Source organism: Aedes albopictus, chromosome 1, assembly GCF_035046485.1.
Source record: "Aedes albopictus strain Foshan chromosome 1, AalbF5, whole genome shotgun sequence".
Taxonomy (NCBI): domain Eukaryota; kingdom Metazoa; phylum Arthropoda; class Insecta; order Diptera; family Culicidae; genus Aedes; species Aedes albopictus.
The window spans coordinates 118,417,031-118,443,746 of record NC_085136.1 but is presented as its reverse complement, the minus strand read 5'-3'; the positions used below and the strand labels follow the sequence as shown (position 1 = coordinate 118,443,746).

The following is a 26,716-nucleotide window of genomic DNA, read 5'->3' as shown; positions in this document are numbered from 1 at the left end:
ATAAGAAGAGCTGTTTATGCTAGTTAACTGAACATGGTGCTTGATCGTCAAATTTGTTTGTCTTGTGTGAAAATACGCAAAGGTAAATAATGTTGACAATTTAATTAACAACACATTCTTTTACAGCTCAATTCGCAAAATCAATCTCCCACCTTTCCTCATCCTTAAAGCCACGCAAAACTTTAAAGCCACATGGCTAAAGAGGTTGCAATACCTACTACTCCTAAATTCCACGGTGTATTATGGACGATGTGAGTTCTTGGACTTGCATTGGAGACTTGGCCCCATGATCCCCTTGTGCATCAATACAATAAAATAAGATTACTCATTTTAAGGGACGTTTTCTCAGATTTTGCCAAGTATTCTCCTTGGAAAATTCCTCACTGAAGATTCATTCAAGAACTACTAAGACATTACTCAAAAAATGTTCAAAGTGATCTCATGAGAATTTTTCATGAGTATCCTTCTCAAATTCATACTGATTTCAAAAAATTCTTAAAAAAAAAATGTTCGGGTTACTGTCTCCAAAAATATTCAGTAATACTTAAAGAAAGCCAAGAAAGCTCCATTCTGTTTATTTCAAAGATTTTTTTTCAGTTTCTTATAAAATTTCTTCAGTTTTTTTTTAATATTTTTTATTCTTCATCCAGCAGTCCATTCCAGTTTAATGGATTTAATGGATTTCTTTAATAACGTGAAGAAAGAAAAAAAAAATACCTTCACGCTCTCGCGGATTTGGCGCGAATTTATTTCCAGTATCGCGCGGATTTGGCGCGGATTCAAATTTAGCTCGCGCGGATTTTTTTCCACCCTTCTCGTAACAACCCAGCACTTCTCCGGATGTTCCGGACTCAGGTGCTCCCAGGGAAGTGGCCACTTACTGACCGGTTCTGAAATCTAGCTTGCGACATATCAAATTTCATGATTTTACAAAACAAGAATATTGGACCATGTTTCTAGAGATTTCGGATACAATGGCCACTTCTTCGGATGTTCCGTATCCTGGTACCCCTGGAAAGTGGCCACATTCTGACAGGTTCTGATACCTAGCTTGCGACATATCAAACTTGTTTCGGATTTATGTCCGGGGGTACTGGGGTAACCTCCTTATCAGGTAGAGGTGCAGCCTATAATTTGCCTTCGAAAACTAGCATCCGGCATAACGAACTGCATGATTTTACAAAACAAGAGTATTGAACAATGTTTCTAGAGATTTCAGATACAATGGCCACTTCTTCGGATGTTCCGTATCCTGGTACCCCTGGAAAGTGGCCACATTCTGACAGGTTCTGATACCTAGCTTGCGACATATCAAACTTCATGATTTTGCAAAACATGGTCGCAAGCTAGGTATCAGAACCGATCAGAAAATGACCACTTCCATGGGGGCACCAGGTTTCCGGAACATCCGGAGAAGTGACCATTGTATCTGAAATCTCTAGAAACATTGTTCAATACTCTTGTTTTGTAAAATCATGCAGTTCGTTATGCCGGATGCTAGTTTTCGAAGGCAAATTATAGGCTGCACTTTTACCTGATAAGGAGGTTACCCCAGTACCCCCGGACATAAATCCGAAACAACGGAAAAATCCGGAACCATGATCCCGGTTACATAAACTAGAAGAATTTTGTGATCAACTGTCAAAGTTTCATTAACTTTCGTTGAGAAACGGCTGAGATTCAGATTTTTGAAGTTTTGAAATTAGGTGCAAAATGAGGCTCAGGCACGTAGGTGTTAACTAAAGCAGCAGTGTTATATGAAATTGTCACACAGTACCGCTTTTTCTATTTTATCCAAAATGAACTATTGCTTTAAACCTCAGTATTCCCAGGTTTGAAAGAATAGCACTGGAACAAAAGAAGGAAAAATATCTGATATTAAGTTTTATACTATTTGCATTTAATGTCAGTGCAGTGCCAGTTACAAATAATTGTCGAAAACTATTTCTGCGCGTCTGAAATTCTCTGGGAAAAGTGTTATGTATCGAAAGATATTGTTTTGCATGGAAATGACATTCGGAGAAATGGTATTCGGGGTAATTTTTCATTCGGGGTAACGATCTATTCGGACTTCGGAGTAATGGTTTTCGAGGTATTGGTTTTCGGGGAAATGGTAATTGGGGACTGTTATAGGATCCCAACGAGCGAAGTCATTTTGGTTGTGTTGTAGGGTTGTAAACAAATACCACTTGGTTTTGATAGGATTCGAACGGATAGGATTCTGCGGAATAGGAGGGCAAACTGCATTCGGTGCATTATGCTACGTTCACACTGCGCTCTATATCAAGTAATAGGTATAACGAGATGATATCCTACAGTAAGAAAATGGTCTTCACACTATGCCGAAATGATATAGTTTGACGTTTATGTTGGTGGACTATAATAAAAATATCAAGATTGTAGACGAGATTTCGATTATATTCCGGCCAGAATCGAAGTAACAGGCCGGCACAATGTACGAGACATTCAGAAAAAAAAGGTTTGATAAGATTTAGCAGGAAATTTCAAAGGTATACCGGTAGATTCATCCAGGTTGAGGATCCATCCTTCAGGATAGGATCTAGAATTCTTCTGGCACAGTTTAAGAAACCTTAAGGGATTATTCCACAATCTTCCTGGAATGTTTCCACCATCGTTTCGGGATGATTCCAGAATCGTTTCAATAGATTCAAGAACTCTCCTGGGAAATATCATTCTGGAATTTCCATCGATGGTTCCTGAACCACACATCACAGAATTCCGGAACAGTCCCATAATTCAGTTCAGGAATAATCCTCAATACAGACAGACAGATTCGGGAACAATAGCAAGCAAGCAGCTGCGGTTATGCTAAAGTGCCGATAGTGACGCTTTTCTGATAAATACGGTAAACGTGATAGCAGAAAAGTTTGCGCTACGGAATCATAGACGGCGCTCGTGTTCCATGGGTTTTCACATATACAGCGGCGCCGCCTGGCACCTATCCACACAAAACATCATGCGCAACACGGGTGGAACATGCCAGTCAGGAAAAAAGAAGTAAACAACTTGAAATTTGTATGGTGATGTAATCAATTCTCTGTTACTGCAATGAATCCTGAAGAAACGCGTAGGGATAATGATTTTGTTTCTAATTTGCAACTTTTTGCCCCAAGGCACAAATCGCTGCGATGCGGAACAAGTGCAAGCCAGCGATTTGTCCATACAAGAAAAATGATTTTACTTCTAATGTGGTGGCGCCATCTCTGAGAAAAACAAGCTTTGATTTCTTACTATTGAAGATAAGATGAATTCTGGAACCATCCCAGGAGGATTCGGCAACCATATCAGAATTCTGGAGCCATCCCAATCTTTTCAAACTGTTACAAGGGGATCCTGGAGCGGGTTACGTACAAAAGGCTGAATCACATAAGGCTGAATGATCAAAAGGCTGAAACACATAAGGCTGAATGATCAAAAGGCTGAAAGCATCAAAAGGCTAAAACATATCAAAAGGCTGAAAGATATCAACATGTTGAAAAGTTTTGAAAGTTGTAAAGAATCGAATGAAATGACATTTTGGACATTTATGGCTAATCTGTTGGTCTTTGATAAACATTTGACTCGACTTGAAAATGATCATAGGAAACAAAAGAATCTTTGCTCGAAAGTACATTTGGTCAAACGGTCATTTGGTCAAAACCCATTTTACGGAAGAGGAAGTATATGACATTCAATCGATTTGACTATTCATCGAATGGACATCTGGTCACGTGAGCTAACTCTAACTGATGAAAAGACATTCAAGTGGAACATAATCTTATGGATTTCGGTATCATAATGTCTATGTTATTGTACTTTCTTCAGCATCACATCGGCCAATACCCCGCTAATACTATACTATTTTAGCTCAAATTTACAAACGATTTCGCCAACAATTTATTTCCACTCGTTTGAAGTAATAAGCGGTAGTTGAGGCAAAAATTATTGTACCTAACTGTTGCTCAAAAATGTTTGAACTTTGTTCAGTTCTATGTAAATTTATAACGCGTGCGAGCTCTATTGAAATAAATTGAACTAAATTGAACACTAGCGAAATCCGCGAAACTGAAATGGCCATACCTCCACCATGTTTAAACAGATTTCAAACATTTTGAGCTCATTAGATTCAGAAATTCTTCTGATGTTGAAACCATATCTGAGCGTACCAGTCCGGTCAACATGGGTTTTGAAAAATCCGGATTTCTAATCATATGATTTAATACAATACAGTAACGCCAATAACTGCATGAATTATCGAAAATCATAAAATTATAATAAAATAGAGTCTGATCGTCGGTTCATCAGTTGGCCATTCCTGATTATGTTTCTCAAGGAACTCCGGATGACAAAACAGGTTCATTAGCTTCATATATGGACTGAAACTATTTCCCCCAATATTGTGCGCATAAGAATTCAGAACCGAATTGCAGCACTGCAGTGTGAACGCGTTCAATTTGCATTGAAGTTCATACTCGGCACACTGCGATTAAATATATTTGAACATGCAAATTGAACGCGACATGAACTGGAAAGGACTGAACCCGTAGCATGCTGACTAACATGTTACCCTGGTATCTGTGATACTAAAATGGTCATATTTGCCCCATTTCACCCTTCAATTTGGGCCCTTTTGGGCTAATTCAATCTCCTTTTATTGAAGAGTGGACCAGTCCGACCATCGTGTGTTTCGAAAAATCTAAATTCCTGGAGCTGTATTTCAATTTCCCAGACCACAATGTCGTACCAAAGGATCTATGATGCATTTCCCTGTGACATAACATAATAACGTCCAAACATGTAGATGCGGCACAAGGTTCTAGTCCTAGGAAAGAAGACACATAGGATTTAATGATGAAGATAAGCGCATGTGAACTCAGAATCGAATGGGAACCGAGCGGGCGCTCTTAAGCAGCAAAAGCTCCGACAGGCAAGTTCAATGCTTTGTCGACCAAAGAATTTAAAGTGTTCAGTTCATTTTTGGCTCACGTTCTGTTCGAATACAATACTGCTTGAAAGAATAGCCTATTTTATAAGAAGGAGAAACATCTAGTAAAAAGTAAGCAGCTTCAACACCTGAACTTAAATTATGGTTCTTTGAACATTTTAAAAGAAGTAAAACCTTTGATAATAAAAGGATGCAGCTATAACATTCAAACACAGTAAGAACAGCCTATGTTCAAAAGAAGGGGAAATCTCCGATGAATCGTTTTTAAGGAATATGCGCACGCAGAAGCTCGCTGCATTTTACACATTGGTAAGAATGTCAACACTGAATATATGCAAATACCTCAAAAGAACAGCCTATATTTAATAGAAGGAAAAATCACTCACGGGAGAGTTATTAGTATGCAGATATTATCATCAAACCTTTCCGCTTGGTCATTATACTGTACTATTTGCGGCCACAATACTTCCATCAGAGATTTTTCCCGCTTTTTTAGAAAGGCTGTTCTTTCGAGGTAAATGCATAGATCATAATTTAACCATTCAATTAGGCTGCCTAGTAAACCTCCTTAGCGTTAAAATCATTATAACCCAACGGGAACGACATTTCGGCAAATGCCACTCCGGGGAATAGTATTCCGGAAAATATAATACCTTGTGTAATATGTACCATCTTTTAAATCATTAAACCCTCAGCTCAGATTCTATAGAGTTCATTATCATGCATATTTCAAGTTTTGAAATTTGCCATGTTTTCAGCCTTTTGTTATTTCAGCCTTTTGTAATTTCAGCCTTTTGTTACATATCCATAGTTTCAGCCTTTTGTATTCAGCCTTATGTGCATTCAGCCTTATGTGCATTCAGCCTTATGTGCATTCAGCCTTTTGAAATTCAGCCTTATGTTATCATCCCCCTGGAGCAATCCCAAAGTATTGTGGAAGTATCCTAGCAGAATTCAAGAGCTATTTTTATGAGTTTCTCGGCAATTTCTTCAGGAGTCCTTCGGGATTTCCTCCAGCAGAGTCCCTGGAATTACTACAGGAGTTGCTCGAAAAGCCCCCCAGAAGTTGCTCGAAAATTCCACCAAACATTCTACGGGAATTCTTCGAAGAGTTCTCATGGAGTTCCTCGGGTATTCCTCCAGAAGATTCTTGGGAATTCCTCCAGGAGTTCCAGGATTTCATAAGAAATTCCTTCTTTTTACAACAGCGCAATATGTAACAACAACAGCGTAACGAATATAGTATGACCAAGCAGATAATTTGTTTCAACCTTATTCTCTATAGAAACGACAACAGCTCTGAACATGATAATTTTATCTTACTCTATCTTGCTTTCTTTCTTCCTTTTTTTTTATCGTGGCGTAGAGTCCTCACTGGGATAAAGCCTGCTTCTTAACTTTCATATTCTATTTGCGTTTCCTCAGCTGTTGGCAAAAGGCTTTCTTTGCCAACGGCCAGTTTTGCATTCGTAAAATGTGAGACAAGCTGATTTTGTAAGCTTTCTGCACCATGCCATCAATCATAAAACATCAGAACCACGTTGTTCGTCGGTTGAAGTCATCGTTCCACACTCTCAACAGGAATTCAAATTCAAACAGTTTCAGAGGCTTGCCGGGTAGACGATTATTTACTCAAATTTGCCAGGGCGCGTGTTCGTCGAAATTATTGCGTTGCGTGGGGCGTGGGACATAGGGCGTCGTTTGAGTTGCGAAACTTAAGCCCCAAGGTGACGGCGATGAAGATTCTTGGGCGGCGGGCAGACGGCGACGACGGCAAGCCCAATTATGATCGAGCACTTCACGCTAACTTGACTAACTACCTAAGAGTTGATTGCACCTCGGGCGGTGCTGGCGATCCTCGGCGTCGTCGTCGTCGGTCGGAACAATCATCTTTACAGTTGTGTTTTGTTATAAGAATAAAAATAACAATTTATAAAAGATGATCGCCGCCGCTTTAGCATGATGCTTGGTGCGAGCGAGGGGTGTGATTTTGATGTTAACGAGACCTTGATTTCTTCATCTTCATGCGCACACGTTTGGTCTTCTTTGGGCAACTTGACTACTTGTTTGTGGAATTGGAACAGCAGCAACAACGGTCGATGCTGGGTAGAGCCCCAAGTAGTGTTCAAGTTATGTGAAGGTGCAAGTCAGACGCTGTATAGGCGGGCCAAAGGTAGGCGTGCTTGCACATTAATTTTCGATGTTGAACTCAACAAAGTGGGTTTATGCAACGTTTCTTTAGGTCTTAGGTGTCGATTGTAGTTAAGGACAGACTTGTTAGAACCCCAAAATGGCTGCCACAATGGCCGACTTCGACACCTACTCACGATTTCGAGAGCACAAATCTCTTCGTAAACAAATCCAGCGCACCTGAGCTTTTTATTTTAAGCTTATTACAAGTGAGCAAGAACAAAATAATAAAATGCACTGTTTTTTGAAGCTTGCTTCTTGAGATTTGTGCGTTTGATGTTCTGATGCACTGTTGAAGCGGGATTTCAAGACGTTTGTCCTTAAGGGTGCGAGGTTTTCTTGTTAACAATCACTCATAGTGCTACATTTTGTCCATTTATGACGAGCAATTTGTGAGAGTGAATGGGGTATCCTGAATTGGAATGCTGAATGACACAATGTTCATTGGTTGAATAGTTTATAGCGTTATGACGGACGAGAATCTTGTGGCTCTACTTTCCTCTACTTGGCGCAACGTCCCCGTTGGGCCACCGCCTATTCTTATCTTAGTGTTGTATGAGTACTCCCTCAGTTATAAACTGGGAGTTTCCTCTGCCAATGACCATTTTGTGTATTTCGTGTGGCAGGCATGAAGACACTATATATGCCCAAGGAAGTCAACAATGATTCAATTACGAAAAGTTCTTAATCCGATTGGGAATCAAACGCGTCATCATCAGCATGGTCTAACTGATTATCTGAGCGTTTATGGCTTCGGCTATATGGACCCTTAATCAGTAAACACCCGGGACGATCTACTTTTAGTGGAAAAGCTATATCTTCTTTAACCTGGAGTCTTTTTTATAGTCAAGGGAATCAGTTGTTCTAAGTAATGCACAGTACCTCCCCCCTTTTGCTGTTAGCCGAAAGTACGTGGCTTTGTTTTGTATTTTTTAGAAATTACACATGTTTTGTTCAAATTTCATCGTTTTGCTAATTATCAATAGTTTTGACTGATCCTTGACATACAATTTATCACTACCCATAATAGTCTATTGAAGTTTTCATCCCAGAGCTATTCTAAGGTCTGCAAAGTACTCCGAAGTTTATGTCTGGATGTTATAATCTTCAAGCTCTACAAGCTCTACAAGCTCTACTTATGTATCTCTTTACTTTATCGATGTAAATATTTCTGTATTATCTCATAAAATAACGAGAACCTCTTTGTGTTATTATTTATACGTCCAGTGGCATACTAATGATCCTTATAGTATCTTGAAGTGTGAATCATAGAATCTATATCGAATCACAGTAATTTCTTTTGAAATATCCCTAGAATTCCTCCAGCATTTGTGGTAGAGTTCCTCCAGGATTTCCCTGGGAATTTCTCCTTTATTGTTCTGGAAATCACTGCAAAAATCCTCCGAAAATTCCCTCCAGGGCTTCTTCTTTAGGAGTTCATCAAGAAGTTCTCCAGTATTAATGTATGCTTATCTTCAGCATTTCCCTGGGATTGTTCCAGGATTTTCCCGAATATTACTAAAAAACATACTCCGGCATATTTTCACGAGTTCCAAAATCACTGGGGATTACTCCAGAAGTTTCTCGGAAATTCCTCCAAAAGTTCCTCGGAAATTCATCGTGATGTTCTCCGAGTATACTTCTACGAGTTTCTAGGAAATTACTCCAGAACTTCCCGTGAAAACCTTCACGAGTTTCTTAGGAGTTTCTCGGATTTTTTTTTCAGAAGCTATTCAAGAATTTCTCCAGGAGTTTCTCAGGAATTACTTCAGGAACCTTTCAAAGCATCCTGCAGGAGTTCCTCGGGTGTTGCTCCAGGAGTTGCCCCGGAAATTCCTCGGGAGTCTCCCAAGGATTTCTCCGGGAATTCTCTGAAAACTCCTTCAGGTAATTTTCCCAAGAGTTCCTCCAGAAATTCCTCCAGGAATACCCCCCATGACTCCAGGAATAACTGCTTATTCATCCAAGAACTCATCAAGGAATTTCTTCAGAAATTCCTCCACGGTGTCCTCCAAAATTCTTCCCGAAATTCCTTCAGCAATTCCTACAAAGGTTCTTCCCGGGATTCCTTCTGAAATCCTTTAAGGAATTCATTTTGGAATTCCTCCAGGAACTGTCCAAGGGATTCCTCCAGCAAATGCTCCAGGAATTCCTTCAGGAATTACTCCAACAATTCCTCAAGGAATTATTACAGAACTTTCTCTAGGAATCGTTCCGGGAAATACTCCAGGAATTTCTACAAGAAATATTCCAGAAATTCCTCCAGGAATTATTTTAGGAATTCCTCCAGGAATTCCTGGAGGAGTTCCTACATGAATTGTACCAGGATTTTCTCCAGTAATTTCTTCAAGAAATTCTTGAATAAATTCCATGATTTTTTGGAGAAATTCCTGGAAGTATTCTTCAAGGAATTCCTGGAAAAATCCTAGAGGGATTCTTGGTAGAATTCTTGAAAGAAGTCTTGGAGGTGTTCCTGAAGAAGTTCTTGGAAGGGTGTAGGGGAAGGTCCAAAATACCTGGGGCAGATAGCTCAATTGTGGATAGTTGCGAGGGTTCCTGTCCCCAACATCGAAAGTAAATTCAGCCACACGAATTATCCAACTGCATGCACATCAACTTCTTCAATCGGGCCGTTTGGGGTTCTTGGGCAGCCTTTCGGTGTCACACCAATCAAAATCACCACTCGCGACTAATTAGCGAAACACTACATTTATTAAAGCCTTATCGCGGACATGTAAAACGATTTATTCTTATCAAACTATTTAATTGTTCATCTTAAAACTAACACATATTCACACGAACAAAACGGATTAAAATTAACCGGCCGTGGGTTCACCGCCCGTGTGCCTTGGTGACCTGATGGATTTGGACTGATCTTCACTCCAACTCGTCGATTCCACCGGTCCTCCGATCTCGCGATGCGATGACTTCCTCGAAGGTTCTCAGAGCGATTCTAACCGCTCTTATCATATGGCCCTCCTTATCACCCTCACGGTGATGATGATGGTGATGATGATGATGATGACGGGCTTGGCTGGATGGATAGTAGCGAACCCCTAGAGAGGGATTACAATCGGGTGCTCTTGCTCTTCATACGGTCAGTTGGTCAGGCTTAGGTAGTCGACGACTATTGCTGCTGTTGCTGGTTGCAGATATGAGCGCTTCAATGTTTGATCCAGTACGACGGTGATATATTGTTCATCATTTGCTGCTGCTGTGGCTGGAGGCTTCTTGCAATCAGGGTTGAAGCCTTGGGGTTTTATCGCATACTCAAACACCCTCACCCACCCTGAAATTCGTTGAATTTCTGAAAATAGAAAGAAAATCCTCTTCTACGGGATGGGCAATGGGAATGGGATGCTTGACTACTGTATTGGGTCTGCGGGTTCAGTTGGCTTCGTGCTGTCATTTTCTGGAAGCGGCAGGATACAAAGCTTCTCGACCGGTCTGGTCAGAAGGCCAGTGGCTGTTTTGAGGGTCACTACCCTAACCACTCCGTCTCTACCGGGATGAGCTTCGGTAATGCGTCCCATTCTCCATCTCATAGGTGGTTGATTATCGTCCTTGATGACCACCAGCTGGCCTACATCAACCTGGACTGCAGGCTGCCACCGCTTAGTCCGGGCTTGTAATTGGCAGAGATATTCCCTGCGCCATCTTTTCCAAAAATCTTGCAACCTTCTTTGAATAAGTTGCAAGGCGTCCAGGCGGTTGATTGGAAGTTTATCTAAGCTTGGTTCAGGGATCGACTGAAGCGATGAACCGACCAGAAAATGGGCAGGTGTCAGTGGCTCGAGATCATTGGGGTCGTCAGATAGGGGCGTGAGGGGGCGGGAATTGAGGCACGCTTCGACCTGGGTAAGCAGTGTGCAGAAGTCTTCGGGCGATACAATTGCTTCGCCCAATACTCGCAGCAGATGGTGTTTGGATGAACGGACTGCAGCTTCCCACAAGCCCCCAAAGTGGGGAGCGCTCGGCGGGATAAAGTGCCATTGAATGCCGTCCTTGGCACATTCTTTGGAGACAGTGTCGTGGTGGTCCCGGCTCTTCAACTGTGTCAAAAGATCCTGTAGTTTATTACGTGCGCCGACAAAATTTGTGCCATTGTCGGAATATATATTCTCACAACGACCTCTTCGCGCTACAAACCGGCGGAGTGCCTGGAGGAATCGGTCAGTCGACAGGTCTGACACAAGTTCTAAATGAACCGCTTTCGTGCATAAGCAAACGAAAATTGCTACGTAGGCCTTAACTGCACCACGACGAGGAACGGGACGGAGGTAAACAGGCCCAAAATAGTCAACGCCTGTGTTCGAAAATGGACGGGAGACAGTTACTCGTGCTGCTGGTAAATCTCCCATGAACTGTTGGATGGTCGATGGTTTGGTACGAAAGCATTTTTGGCATTTATTCACGATGTTCCGAACGACACTCCTTCCTCCTAACGGCCAAAATCGGAGCCTCACTACACTAAGCATTAGCTGTGGTCCCGCATGCAGCAAGCGATGGTGATAGTGCTGAAGTAGTAGTCGAGTGAACGGATGTCGCGCTGGTAGAACGGCAGGATGCTTCGCCTCTTCCGATTCCAAGGAATGTTTCAGCCGTCCTCCAAGTTTCAGCAGTTGATCGTTTGAGAGAAAAGGATTGTACCAGCGAAGACTTGACCCTTTTGCAACAGAGTCACCCTTGGACAGCGCTTTCAGCTCCTCTATGAATACTTCTTTTTGTACTAGACGAACCAAGGTATTTTCCGCTTCCCGAAGCTCGAACGTAGAAAGAAACCCTGGGCTTTTTCTTCCTGAAGGTGGCAGTCGAAGTAGTTTCATTAAACGTAACCAGTATGCAGTGCGGCGAACGAGATCGGAATACGACGAAAACTTCCGAAAGTACTCCTGGTTAAACTCGGCGACTGTGGAAACCGTTCCTGCGATAACTGTTTGCCTTTTTTCTATTTCTGCTTCTCCTGTTGAGATTTCCGGTGATTTGGGCCATTGCTCCGAACTCTCCTGTAACCAAGCTGGTCCCTGCCACCAGAAGTCATTTCCCAGGATATCTTTGGGTGTAACACCTCGGGAAATCAGATCTGCCGGGTTTTGTATGCCAGGAACATGTCTCCACCGATAGCCCTCAGTGATAGTTTGTATTCTCGCTGTACGATTGGCAACAAATGTCGTCCAAGTGGTTGGAGGAGCCTGGATCCACCGAAGGACGCACGTGGAGTCTGTCCAGAAGTAAGAGATTGCTGCTATTCTAATGGAATCACGGACCTTCTGGAATAGTTCTGCGCCCAATACCGCTCCGCAAAGCTCCAATCGAGGAATGGTCTGGCATTTTAATGGAGCAACCTTAGATTTGGAAGCCAGAAGTCGAACCTTTACCCTTCCTTCTGCATCTTTACTCCGGATGTACAGACAGGCCCCGTAAGCCTTCTCCGAGGCGTCGGAAAAGCAGTGGATTTCAATATCAACTGCATCCTGGGTGATTACGCAACGCTCGATGCGTGGTTGATTGAGAAGCGGTAGTTGTTCGTGGAAATTTATCCACGCCTCACCCACCGTTGGTGGTACGGCCTGGTCCCAGTCGAGCGGTTGCCCGTTTTCGTCCCGAATTGTCCATAGCTGTTGCATAAAAACCTTTGCCGTGGTAATTACTGCTCCTAGGAGGCCTAGAGGGTCAAATAGGGTCGCGATCACAGACAATATGGTCCGCTTGGTGAGGATTGTACCAGGGTCCAGAGTGGGGATAGTGAACTGGAACCCGAGGATGTCCGTAGAAGGAAACCAGGTCAACCCCAAGGTTTTGACTGAAGGATCTGGGTCCAGATTAATACCCTCTGGAGTACGGATGGCCAAGTTTTCTTCGGGAACTCCTGCTAGTGCTAACGGGCAGTTGGACGCCCATTTCCGTAGTTGAAAACCTCCTCCTGGCAACATAATATTTAGTTGCCTTTGCAATTCCGTGGCGGTTTCCACATCGTTTGCACCCGTAATGACGTCGTCCATATAGGTGTCTTCCATGGCTGCCCGTGCTGCTAGCGGGAATCGCCCTTCCTCATCCAGAGCGAGTTGATGAAGTGTTCTGGTGGCCAGGAAAGGCGCTGGTTTCGTTCCGTACGTTACTGTGTTCAGCTCAAACGTATGAACGTCTTCCGATGGTGAGTTCCTCCAGAGAATACACTGTAGCGGGCGATCTTCTGGACGAACGATGATTTGGCGAAACATTTTCTCCACATCCGATACCAGCATGATTTGCTTGGTCCGGTAACGAAGGATTATAGACCGAAGGTCTTCCTGTACTATTGGCCCCACCAGTAGCACGTCGTTTAGTGAGACTCCTGTTGCCGTTTTGCACGAAGCATCAAAGACTACTCGAACCTTGGTTGTGGTTGACGCTTCCTTTACGACAGGATGGTGTGGCAAGTAGCACCGTTTGATTGATGTCTCCGAAGCTTCGTGTACCAATCTCATGTGGCCCAGTCCGAGATATTCCGTCATAAATGCCACGTATTGTTCTCGTAGCGAAGAGTCCCGGGCCAATCTTCTTTCGGTCCCTTGGAGTCGCCGGAATGCTATGTCCCTCGATTCGCCCAATCGTAACACAGCATCTTCCGTCCTTGGTAATGCAACCGTATACCGACCGCTGGGTTCCCGTTGAACCGTGCTGGAGAACCATTTCTCGCAACGTGCCTCCTCTGGTGAATAAATCTTGGCTGTCCCCACCTCCTCGCAGGACCAAAAGCGAGTGATCAAAGCTTCCAAATTGTCCAACGTGGAAACGTTACAGCTGATGTGTAGGGAACGAGCTGGAACCGAAATGCCGCCGCTGACTACCCAACCAAAGACGGACTCGGTCAGGGCTGGGAGCTGCTCCCCTAGGGAAATCCTCCTTCCGGATTCGAAAAACTCGAAAAAACACTCGATACCGAGCACGAGGTCCACCACGCTCGATTCGAAGAAAGTGGGATCCGCCAGTTGAATCCCACTTGGAAGAGTCCATGTATTCGTGTGGATAGCGGTTGTTGGCAGGTTAACAGTTACCTTTGGAAGAACTAGGAAGCCTAACTCACGAGAGAAGTCGGAAACTCGTGACCGAAGAACCGCTTGAATCCTTTGCCGAACCTTGGTAGCTGCTTGGCCAATTCCTGCCACCGAAATATCTACCCGATCTCGATGGACTTCCAATCGTTGACTCAATCGCTGTGTAATAAAATTACTTTCGGATCCGGAATCCAGCAGTGCACGAGCGGGGAAGCGATTGCCAACGTCATCCTCGATCATCACAACTGCTGTTGCTAAGAGAACCTGTGTTGGATGTTGGTGTGCTGCAGCGGATACTGCAGTTTCCGTGGCTGCTACATTAGCCACTTGGGAGTTGGATTCCTGTGGTTCTTTGGAATTCGACGGCTTGTTGCCCCCAGCAACTGCCGCAACCTTGGGTTCCTTTTCCTTCTCCTGCTTGAAACAGACCAGAGTATGGTGACGTCCCTTACAGTTTCGACAGGAGTATTTGGATTGGCATTCTTTAGCCTGATGTCCCACTCTGAAACAGTTCCGACACAGACCATGGGACCTCAGGAGACCATCCCTGTTGGATACTGTCATCCGTTGGAATTCGTTGCACTGGAAGAGGAGATGATCCGATGAGCATGCAACGCAGCGTCCCCTAGACGCCTGGGTAGATTGAGCAGAACTGTAGCTGGCCTTCATGGATGGTTGCCTCGACTTTGGTTGTTGTTGCTGCTGACCGACACCCCTAGTATCGGTGGATTTCGGTGGAAGACTCTCCAAAACCTGGATTCGACGCCGCAGAAACTCGAACAAATCCTCTAGGGTGTCCTGCGCCTTCGTGGATGAGACCTCTTCCCACCCCCTACGCGTGACCGGGTCCAATCGTGCTGTAAGGATGTTCACCAACAGAAGATCCTTGTATTCGTTCGGTTGAACGACCTGATCCAGGGTCTGCACGATTCGTTCGAAGCCTTCTACTAGGATGTGTAGCTCGGCTCCGGATTCCTTGGAAAGTGTGGGCAGTTTGAAGAGTCCTTGCACCTGCCGCTTCCTCAGCTGCTTGCTATTATTATAGCGCTTTAGCAGCGAGTCCCATGCCACCTGGTAGTTAGCCTTCGTGATTGGAAGAGGATCAATCAGGGCCTTGGGTTCACCCTGGAGACAGCCTTTCAAATAGTGGAATTTTTCCACTTCCGGTAGATCCACCTTCCAATGGATGAGCGACGTGAATAGGTCGCGGAAGCTCAGCCACTCTTCGATATCGCCGTTGAACGTCTGTAGTTTGATCTGCGGCAGACGGACGTGGTCGCTGGTGTTCGATGGTGCTCCATCGGCAGCACGAATAGGCTGCTCCAGAATCGAAGGTTTCTGAAGCTCCTTGATCTTGTCCATAAGGAAGGACTTGACCTGGTAGTATTGGTCGCTGAACTCCACACGTTCCTTCTCCAACGAAGCCTTTTCGGGATTGTAGTCCTCGTGTGCGAAGATCTCCACCATGGTTTCGCTATAGGCCTCCCACAGCTCATCCAGTTTGCCCATGCGAATTTCCACTTCGGTGACACTGTTGGCATCGGAAAATGCCTGAGCGAAGCGGTAGATGTCGTTGAAGTTCAACTGGACCTCCTTCAGCCTTGCCGTCAAAGCCCTCATCGACGGCGCCTTGGTTGCTCCAACGATCGGTGACATGTTGTTGTCAGGATATCGCGATTTGTACAGAAAGAGAGAGGTGCGGTGTAGTATACTGCAAAAGCCTAGCTTCGCCAGGCATATACTATCTTAATTTACCCGGAGAAACGAGTAGTGGCGCTCCAAAATGAAAGAACCGCATCCGCGTGACGTCACACGCTCGATATCCAATCGACGACAACTCAGCAGCAATGATGTGGATCAAAGAGGAAAGCAGGTAGTGTAGTAGGCAGAGTGTAGACCTAGCTTCGCTAGGCATATACTGCATTAATTTACCCGACAAAACAGATAACGATGCTCCAAATTCAAAACGATCCAAATTGCAGCAACACGCAAGCAGTTTTGTACCCAAATCGTCTCAAAGTAGCAAATATTCGAGCAAAGGTGAATGAAGAGGAAATAGTTTGGTGTAGTATCCAGAGTGAATGGCTTCGGCCAGGCATATACTGCTGCAACTCACCACAGGAAACAATTACTGCACCAACGATCAAAGATTCCAGCGATACCAGTCAAACCGTCCTAATTCCAATCCAAGCAACGAATCCAAACTCAAAGACGGAGGAGCCCAAGAGGGCAAGCAGGGCTCAGCGGTCAGAGAGGTAACACGAAGAGGGTTGGATCCAAATCAATATGGTGTATTTCTGTTTGCCTAGCTTCGGCAGTATTATACTAAGTGTAAATTTACCTGGACGAAACTGATGCGATGCTTCCTCTCTGTGCTGAACCAGTCCCAACGATCGAATTGACGCTCCTCACTGCTTGGGTTGTCGGTCGTCGACCTTGATAGCGATAACCAGTCCCAATACCGGTCGATTCCTTCAGTCCACTAGCCAGTCGAGGACAAACGAAGACCCCCGAACGGATGTTCAGGTCAGACTTCGACACGCTCAATATTCCTCCAAACGGTTGCACTGTCGGGCCGATTGCTCACTGACGAATTGCCGATTGCCGATGATTCTGTCCAAGTGTCGTAGCCAGACAGGTTTTCCTATCTAGCCGCGATTAATCCGTAACCTCGGCCAGGGTCCACAATCCAAATCACACAGAGAAATTCCAGGTGTTAGTTTGATATAATCTCCTAGCTTGGCTGGACATATAGTACTAGAGTTCACTAACCTGCAGAAAATTCTCCTTCGCTGATGTCCAAGCCAAGCCGGATTGGCAGCGATGGCGTTCCGCTAAGACGACGCTAAGGGCTGAGCGCGAATCAGCCTAATGGTTCCTCGGAGTGATGGCGTACTCAAGATGATGGCGATCCTTTGGTCAACGCCAGTCTCGAACAAAGCCCAATGAATTGTTCCTCAAAGTGATGGCGTTCACAATCCACGAACGATGGCGACCCGTGCGCCGGTTCCAGCCTCAACCCAGTGTCAAGGCTTCCGTGTTGTCCGTAGTCCAGAGTCCGGTGTGGTCCCAATCCGGTTCGAAGGACCAGAATGTAGGGGAAGGTCCAAAATACCTGGGGCAGATAGCTCAATTGTGGATAGTTGCGAGGGTTCCTGTCCCCAACATCGAAAGTAAATTCAGCCACACGAATTATCCAACTGCATGCACATCAACTTCTTCAATCGGGCCGTTTGGGGTTCTTGGGCAGCCTTTCGGTGTCACACCAATCAAAATCACCACTCGCGACTAATTAGCGAAACACTACATTTATTAAAGCCTTATCGCGGACATGTAAAACGATTTATTCTTATCAAACTATTTAATTGTTCATCTTAAAACTAACACATATTCACACGAACAAAACGGATTAAAATTAACCGGCCGTGGGTTCACCGCCCGTGTGCCTTGGTGACCTGATGGATTTGGACTGATCTTCACTCCAACTCGTCGATTCCACCGGTCCTCCGATCTCGCGATGCGATGACTTCCTCGAAGGTTCTCAGAGCGATTCTAACCGCTCTTATCATATGGCCCTCCTTATCACCCTCACGGTGATGATGATGGTGATGACGATGATGATGACGGGCTTGGCTGGATGGATAGTAGCGAACCCCTAGAGAGGGATTACAATCGGGTGCTCTTGCTCTTCATACGGTCAGTTGGTCAGGCTTAGGTAGTCGACGACTATTGCTGCTGTTGCTGGTTGCAGATATGAGCGCTTCAATGTTTGATCCAGTACGACGGTGATATATTGTTCATCATTTGCTGCTGCTGTGGCTGGAGGCTTCTTGCAATCAGGGTTGAAGCCTTGGGGTTTTATCGCATACTCAAACAAAGGGAATTCTGGAAAGAATTGTTGGAGGAATTCTTGGTGGAATTCTTGACATAATTCTTGGAGTAATTCCTGGATACATTCTTGGAGAAATTCTTCAAGGAGTTCCTTGAGGAATTCCTGTAGACATTTCTGAAACAATTTCAGGATGATTTCCTGGACAATTATGTTGAAAAAAAATCCGAAAAATCCCCGGAGGAATTCTTGGAACAATTCCGAGATAAATTCTTGGAGTATTTTCTGGAGTAATTTTTGAGAATTTCTCAGATACATTTATAAAGGAATTCCTGGAGGAACTTTTAAAGAATTCACGAAGGATTTTTTGGATTAATGCAAGAAATAATTTCTGGAGAATTTGTTAAAGGTATTTCTGGAAGGTGATCTTGGAGAAAATTCTTGGCAGAATTCTGGAAGGAGCTCCTGGAGAAATTTCTGGATTTGATTGATTTGACTTTATTGAAGAGACTTTCAGCCCTTGGCTGGTTCATCTCTCTAATTCCTGGAGAAATTCCTGGAGAAATTCCTGGAGGAATCCTTGGAAGAATTTTTGGTAGAAATGTTTGAGAAATTCCTGCAGATTTTTTTGTTGGGATATCTGGAAGAATGCTTGGAGGTATTTCTGGAGAAATTTCTATAATATCTGAAGAAATGGCTAGAAAAATTTTTGGGGTAATTTCTAGAGGATTTTGTGGAGAAATTTTTTGAGAAAATTTTGAAGAAATCCCTGAAGGTTTTCTCGGAGCAATTCCAATAGGAGTTTCTCCAGGAATTTCTGGAGCATTTTTTTTAATGGAATTTGTGGAGGAATTTCTTGATGACTTTATGGAGTAATTCCTGGAGTATGTATTTTCTGAAGTAACCCCTGGAGTAATTCCAGAAGGAATCCCTTAAGTAATTTTCGGATGAATTCCTGGGGTATCCTAAAACAATTTCTGGAGGGATCCTTGGAGGAATTTCTCTAAGATTTCTAGGAGGAATTCGTAGAGGCTATTCTCAAGGAATTTCTGGGAGTATTGTGGGGGAATTTCTGAAGGAGAAATTTCTGGAGGAATTCCTGGAGAAATTTCTGGAGGAATTTCTGGAGAAATTTCTGGAGGAATTTCTGGAGAAATCCCTGAAGGAATTTGTGGAGGCATTCCTGTAGTAATCTTAGCAGTAATTGCTGCAGGATTTTTTTTTTCTGAATTGCCAGGAGAAATTTCTGGGAGATATCCTAGAAGATTTCTTGAAGGAATTCCTTGAATAATTCCTGGAGGAATTTCTGAAGGATTTCCTGAAGCAACTCAACAACTCAAAACATACAATTTGTGATTTGGAAAATCAAAGCCTACTTATATTTGAATACCTCATTTTCGATTGACAGTTTCTCAGCCCTCACACATAATTTTCTTTAAATTACCTTTGTTTTGCTTCTTGTCTCCCACAGTTATATTCGACGAGTATTCGCTACAATGAAAATGTGTTGATATAGTGTCTGGGACCATTTGGGCAGGATCACCTATTTTGGGGCACTTGCTGCTATAACTCAATCAATTTTGAACCGATTGACCTGATTTTTGAAACACGATCAAATCCGCACAGTATCTAGCCATAGCATAGCATAGCATAGCATGAATACTTGCACAAATCTTGGATGGAGTTGCAAAGTTGAATATTTCCATTGACATTGCTGATGTCGCTACTATCTACAATGTCATAGATTCACTCAGCTCCACACACCTGGCCAAGTCCTTGCAAGCATTTATAAATCCCTTCATCAACTTAGAAAGAGCCCAGAACTGAAGCATCTTCCAATAGATGAAAGGATGTATGCAGTTATAAAGTAAATATACTGAAGTAGAATTATTTATAAATAAATAATATTGGAAAGATCTCACCAATTATTGTGGGGTTTTTGTGTGGTTTAATGCCGATCATCTAATTGTCTTGATTAATGTTCTTCTCTGTAAAAAACAACACAATACTCAGCAAAGAACAACACAATACTGCAATCCGCACAGTATCTAGCCATGTGCAAAAATTCAAATCAATCGGTTTGAAATTGACTGAGTTATAGCAGCAAGTGCACAAAATAGGTGCTCCTGCCCAAATGGTCCCAGACCCTATATAGATTCTACGATCCATACTTCAAAATACTATAAAGATCATTTGTATGCCACTGGACGCATAAATAACAGCACAAAGATAAATAAATAAATAAATACAAAGAGATTCTTGTAATGTTATGAGATACTACAGAAATATTCGTGACAAATTTACACCGATCAAGTGAAGAGATACAAGAGTTGAGCTTGTAGAGCTTGAAGGTCGTAAATCCAGAATACTTTGTATGACCTTGATCACCAAGTAAAGGTTGCTAAATTCTCAGAATTGTACTCTGAGGCTCTAAGAGTAGCGTATATTATATTTCGCGAGCATTCGCTACAATAAAAATATCCAAAGATTTACAGATATGGCGACCCGTACTTCAAAATACATTGGGGTCCATTTATATGCCAGTGGACACCCAACTAGCAACACATAGAGATACTCCTAATATTATAAGGTACGACGGACACAATGGTAAAAGATTTATGATGATAGAGTGAAGGGTGGAGCCTATAGACCTTGAAGGCCCTAATTCCAGAATAGTTTGGAAAGCCTGGTATAACCCATGAATGTACCAAAAGCATTCTAGTTGTGCACTGAGGCTCCATCGGCAGTATAGACTACATTCTACGAATACTGTTTACAATTAAAGCATGATACAGTACATGTAGATATCGTAACCCAAACTTCAAAGTGTATTGGAGGCCTTTGTATTTCACGGAATGTTCAACTACCCCAATATCGAGTTGCTCGTAGCTAATGGACATCAACGTGACTAAATTTCTTGAACAGAATGAACACAAATGATGGTAGATCCAGTAGGTCTTAAGAAAATGAATCCCAAAGTAGTTTGGATGACCTAGATCACCCAATGCATGTACCATGAATTTACTAGGGGGCTTTGAAGCTTTTTGAGTTCCTTAGACTATGATCTGTGATCATTCATCGTGTATGAAATTTGGTTTATAATGTTGGATTTGTGACACAAACTTCGGAGTACTTCGGAGGCCTTAGAATAGCTCTGGGATGAAAACTTCAACAAACTATGATACATTGCATGTCAAGCATCAGTCAAAACTATTGATGATTAGCAAAGCGATGAAATTTGAGCAAAAACATGTGACTACCAGCAAAAGAGGGGAGGTAGTATGCATTTCTTAGCACAACTATTCCCCTTGACTATAAAAAAGATCCAGGGTGAAATGTTTTAAAACATAGAAGATACTGCATTTCTACCAAAAGTCTCGGGTGTGTAAGGGTTAACACGAACTGTCTATGTTTCAATCATTAAAAATTGCGATTTTGCGTCAGTTGCGTTCGTTTCCGGTGTGGTCTAGTGAATGTATATTTACAAATACTGCTCCTGTTCTAACAATGTATCCAAGACGAAAACGTGCCAAACGCTTGGTAAGCATATGCATCGTATCTTGGCCACCCTACAGCAAACACTGACTGAAGCTTCAGCTTACAGCGATATGGGTTACTAGAAAATGTTTACTCAGCACTCAGCAGACCCATAACTTGCTCGTTGCTCTATAATAATTTAAGAGGTCCAAGCGTTCTGAGGAATCATTTCTGGTTTTCATTCCAGACGGAGCAGTTTGTAGATTCTGGAGCAAAAATATGGTGCAGTTTCATCTCCCAAATTTAAATTTTCTCAAGACCAATTCATCATAACCACATCAAAGTTAGACAACGGAGGCGTCTTCAAGACGCGTCGCTTTCAGCCTTCAAAGCCTATCTTATCAATCTGTTTCCCTCCTCTCGTCTTCTGATTACAGATTCTACATCCCACGGCCTCTCGCAAGCGCGATTGATAGGAGCATCCCAGCCTCAAGTACAGCCCCAGCAGCTTTCCGAAAGCAACAAAGTGAGCGCCCGCCAGATCGCTCATTAGTGGTAAGTACACACGGGCGTGTTTTTCTACTGAGTTTAAAGGTTTCTCGCGCCTATCTTTCTCTCTTCGCGCGCGGTAGTGGTGTGATTATCGCGAGAATCTTCAAGCGGCGTGCGGTGCGGTGACGGCGGCGTGCAGCAGCGGAGAACAAAGATAAACTTGAACTGCTGTGAAAATGGAAAAAGCGTCGAAGATCTTGAAAACTCAAGTGAGCGTGCCGCACACTTGACACCGATGATGGATTTTTTTTCTTTCTCGTTTTTTTGGGTTCGGTTGCCTTCCGGTGACCGCATAGAAGTCTTACCTACAGTTACATAGTGCAGTGTTTGAACAGGACGGTTGCTCTTGGGCTTAAAGACAGTTTCAGCAACTCATGGAAAGATAGTTTGGGAACTCCTGAGAAGTTTCCTGAAGCCATTTATAAGAAGAATCCTCTTGGGAGCTTTTGTCAGGATTCCCAGAGGAATCTTGGCAGGGTTTCCGTAGATAAGAAATTTAAAGAATTTAAAGAAGAAACTCCAAGAGGATTTATGTAATGATTCACGATGGAATTCTTAGAAAAACTTCCTGAGTTTTCAATTTTTAAAACCGGGATGGTTAAAAAGAGTGTAAATCCATCAAATAAAACATCCGTTGACTTGTACTTGTTCTGATTTGCATAAGGACAAACGTCTTTAAATCCCGCTTCAATAGTGCATCACAACTTCATACGCACAAATCTCAAGAAGCAAGCTTCAAACAACAGTGCATTTTATTTTTCTGTTCTCGCTCACTTGTAATAAGCTTAAAATAAGAAGCTAGGTGCCGTGATTTTGCTAACAAAGAGATTTGTGCTCTCGAAATCGTGAGTAGGTGTCAAAGTCGACCATTGTGGCGGCCATTTTGGGATTCTAACAAGTCTGTCCTTTACGCATAAATAAATACAATTCTTAAACATTCTGTATTTTTGGAAAAACATATAAATTTTGTAAATTTGATTCAATCATAAATAATTTCATTAACAAATTTTGCTTCACGACTGTGTAGTCTTGAAAGAACCGTCACACGCATGCGTGTCTTGGACCACAAAATGCGTATGGTATAAATATCAGTATAATATACATCATTTACAAATCATCAACCTCTCGAACCAATTGAATTGACTCGAGTTAGTATTTTTTAGTAAATTGAAATAAGTTAAATTTAATTCCGATAAAATGAGCCCTGAAGAAGGTTTGATCCAAACCGAAACGTCGGCGATTATTCGGTAAAATCAATAATCATTCCAACAATCATTTGTAAAACTTCACTAAGAGGCTGTTCATAAACCATGTAGACCACACTTTCGTCATCTTAGGAATTTCTGGTGGTATTCTTGGAAGAATGCTTGACGAAATTCCGGGTAAACTTATTGAGGGAATTCCTAGAAGAACACCCAGAGGAATTTTCGTTGGGATTTATGTAGGAATTCTCGTCATAATTCTTCCAAAATTTTTGGAGGAACTCAAATCTGAAGAATTCTGAAGGATTCTTAATGAGAATTTTTGACGTGATTGCTTCCAGATTTTCTATTGCGGTTCTTTGACAAATTCCAGTTGAAATGTCGGGAGTTTCTGCTGGAATTGCTGGTAAAATTTCTTTTGGGATTTCTGTTGGAACTGTGGGTTCCGATGGAATTCTTCTAAATTCCTGGACGATCCTCTTTCGGGTTTCGAGGAGGAAATCCTAACGATATTCCTGATGAGATTCCTGAATACGATTCCTGACGAAATTTCTATCGGGATTCTTAGTACAATTCTGACGGGACTCTTGAAGGAATTTCTAAAGAGATTAACGGTGAAATTCCTGACGGAATATCTAGGGGAATGCCTGATGGGATTCCTGGAGAAATTGTCGTTCCAAGGGAAAGTCTCGTCGGAATACCTGGAGAAGTTCATGACAAGAAGAATTTCGAGAGATATTCCTGTAAAGATTCCGAGTGGAATTCCTATAAGGATTCTTGGAAAAAAATCTGTCGGAATTTCAGTAGAAATTTTCGGCGAGATTGCTTTTAGAATTTCTGTGCTGTAGTTTTTGACAAATTTCAGTAATTCCTGGAGAGTTCCGTAACGAGATTCTTGGAAGAATTTCTGATTGAATTCCCAAAAAAATGTTGATTCGTGGCAGAACTAGAGCCGGGATGTCTGGAGAAATTTCCGACTAAATTCCAGGCATAATTTGAAAAGACACGGACACTGACACCGTCTTCATCCAGTGGCTGTACAAACTGAACTAAACTTAACACTAAACAACGGACTCGACACACATTACGAGCCCCAGTGGATACGACGAAGAAACATTTCTTGCGAAAAGTTTCATCACTCGGAGCGGGAATCGAATTCTCACCACATGGTATGGTTCAATTATACGCTTGGTAATGCTAACCGCACGGCCACAAGACTCCACAATTTCTGGATTTTTTTATTGGGATACATCCAAAAGTTGCTGTTAAAATTTCTATTAGGGTTTCTGGAGAAACTTCTGTCGGGATTCCTGGAGGAACTGTGGTTTCCGAAGAAATTCTTATAAGTTTCTGGACGAACTTTGAACGGGATTCTAGTAGAAAATCCAATCGATAATCCTGATGAGATCCCTGAATACGATTCCAGAAGGAATTTCTATCGGGATTCTTAGTAAAATTCTGTCAGGATTCTTGAAGGGATTTCTAAAGAGATAAATGGTGGATTACTGTCGGAAAATTCCTGTAGGGATTTCGGAAGAAAATCCTAATGAATTTATTGCAGCAATTTCTGGAAAAACTTAAGGATTTTTTTTGGGATTCCTGAAACTTTTCATCAATATTACAGGACAAGGTCCCGTGAGAATTTCTGGAGTAACTCACGTCAAGATTTCTGAAGGAACTTCAAGGTAAAATTCCGTTGGGGTTGCTTCAGGAGTTTCTGTAGAAGTTCCTAGGTGTATTTCTGTAGGAATTCCAGGAAAATTATTTGTTAGGATTCCTGGAGAAATTCCCGACCAGATTCCTGTAAGAAATCCTGATTGATTCTTATTGGGATTCTTATAAGAATTTCTGTGGGGATTATTATTAGAATTTCTAATGCGATTCTTTGATTCTGTGGAATTTCCGGACGATTATTTGTACGGATGGTTCAAAATAGAAATGCTACTTCCTGTTAGAATTCGAGTCATATTTTTTGGGAAAAAGTCTTCATCCGAAAATATCAGTCGAATTTGCTGGTAAAATTTATATTACAGTTTCTAATGGAATTATTATCGGGATTGATGGAGGACCTCTTGTCAGATTTCCCTTCAGATTGTTTCCTGTTGAGCTTCCTGAATATATTTCTTCGAAGATTCCTGGAGAAATTTCCGTCGATATTTATGAAGGAATTCTTGTCGGTATTCTTTGAGGAATTCGTTACGAGCTTCACGGAGATTCCCAAAAAAAAAACTTTTGTGATTCTTGAAGAAATTCCTGATTCGATTCTTGGAGGCCCAGAATTCCTAGAGCAAAGATTTCAAGATTCAAGACTTTAAATAATTTCTGGAGGAATTATAGGGTGACGAAGGGTATTATCGGCAGGTTTGTTCTCTTCGTCATGGGGGGTTTTTGTGGGCCGAATTGCCTGAAATTTGGGCATATAACTCAGCTTGGTGGGGAAGGATTTGAGGCCAACTTTGAGACCAACAGGTTTCAAAAAACCCCCCATGACGAAGAGAACAAAACTGCCGAGAATACGTAAGTTCCCCTATTTAGAGTACCTAGAGAATTTCCTTTCAGAATTCCGGTAGTGATACTCGTTGGAATTCTAAGGGACCCCGGGAGAATTGTTATGGAAATTCTCTGAGGAAACCAAAAATCCTGCAACCAATTTGCTTCGGAACTCCTGGAAATCCCTTTAGAATTCCCGGTGTAACTCAGTTTCCGGAAAATCTTCCCGAGTTTCCGGTGGAATTTCCCCGGATTTCTGAAGGAATTCTCCTTGGGATTTCTGGAGTAATTTCCAAAAAAATTATCCCAGGGTATTCCGAGTGAATCCCCCTTGGGATTTCTGGAGGAATTCCCCCTGCGATTTCCGGAGAAATTCCCCCTGGAATTTCCGGAGAAATTCCCCCTAGGATTTCCGGAGAAGTTCTCCCTGAGATTTCCGGTGAAATTCACCCTGACATTTCCGGAGGAGTTCCCCTTGGAATTTCCGGAGGATTGGCTCCTGGGATTCCGGGGGAATTGCCCCTGGTTTTTCCAGAAGAGTTTGCCGTGGAATTTCCAGACGAATTTCTCCTTGGATTTCCGGAAGAATTCCTTTCGCGATTTCCGTAGGAATTCCCCCTGGGATTTCCGGAGATATCTCCCCTGAGATTTCCGGAGATCTTCGACCTGGGATTTCCGGAGAAATTCCCCTTAGGATTTCCGGAGAAATTACTCCTGGGATTTCCGGAGAAATTACTCCTGGGATTTCCGGAGAAATTACTCCTGGGATTTCCGGAGAAATTACTCCTGGGATTTCCGGTGAAATTCACCCTGACATTTCCGGAGGAGTTCCTCTTGGAATTTTCGGGGGAATGGCTCCTAGGATTCTGGAGGAATTGCCCCTGGTGTTTCCGGAAGAGTTTCCCCTGGAATTTCCGGAAGAGTTTCCCCTGGGATTTCCGGAATAATTCCTTTCGCGAGTTCCGGAGGAATTGCCCTTGGAATCCCGGAGAAA

The 26,716-nt window shown here is 42.8% G+C and overlaps 2 protein-coding genes across 10 annotated transcripts in view; one reads left to right on the top strand and one right to left on the bottom strand.

Annotated features, from left to right (window-relative positions):
- Positions 1 to 26,716, top strand: part of LOC115254121 (uncharacterized) — a 217,108-nt gene that overhangs the window by 142,979 nt on the left and 47,413 nt on the right. For all 9 annotated transcript variants that reach the window (XM_062845268.1, XM_062845266.1, XM_062845267.1 and 6 more), the window contains one exon: positions 21,916 to 22,033. The gene's annotated coding sequence lies outside the window, so the exon portion shown is untranslated. The remainder of the gene's footprint in view (positions 1 to 21,915; positions 22,034 to 26,716) is intronic.
- Positions 10,013 to 15,828, bottom strand: LOC134289117 (uncharacterized). The gene is made up of 3 exons (XM_062855098.1): positions 12,514 to 15,828; positions 10,814 to 11,187; positions 10,013 to 10,169 (listed from the first exon to the last, which is right to left on the bottom strand). The coding sequence occupies exons 1-3, from the start codon at positions 15,826 to 15,828 to the stop codon at positions 10,013 to 10,015; spliced, it is 3,846 nt and encodes a 1,281-aa protein (XP_062711082.1).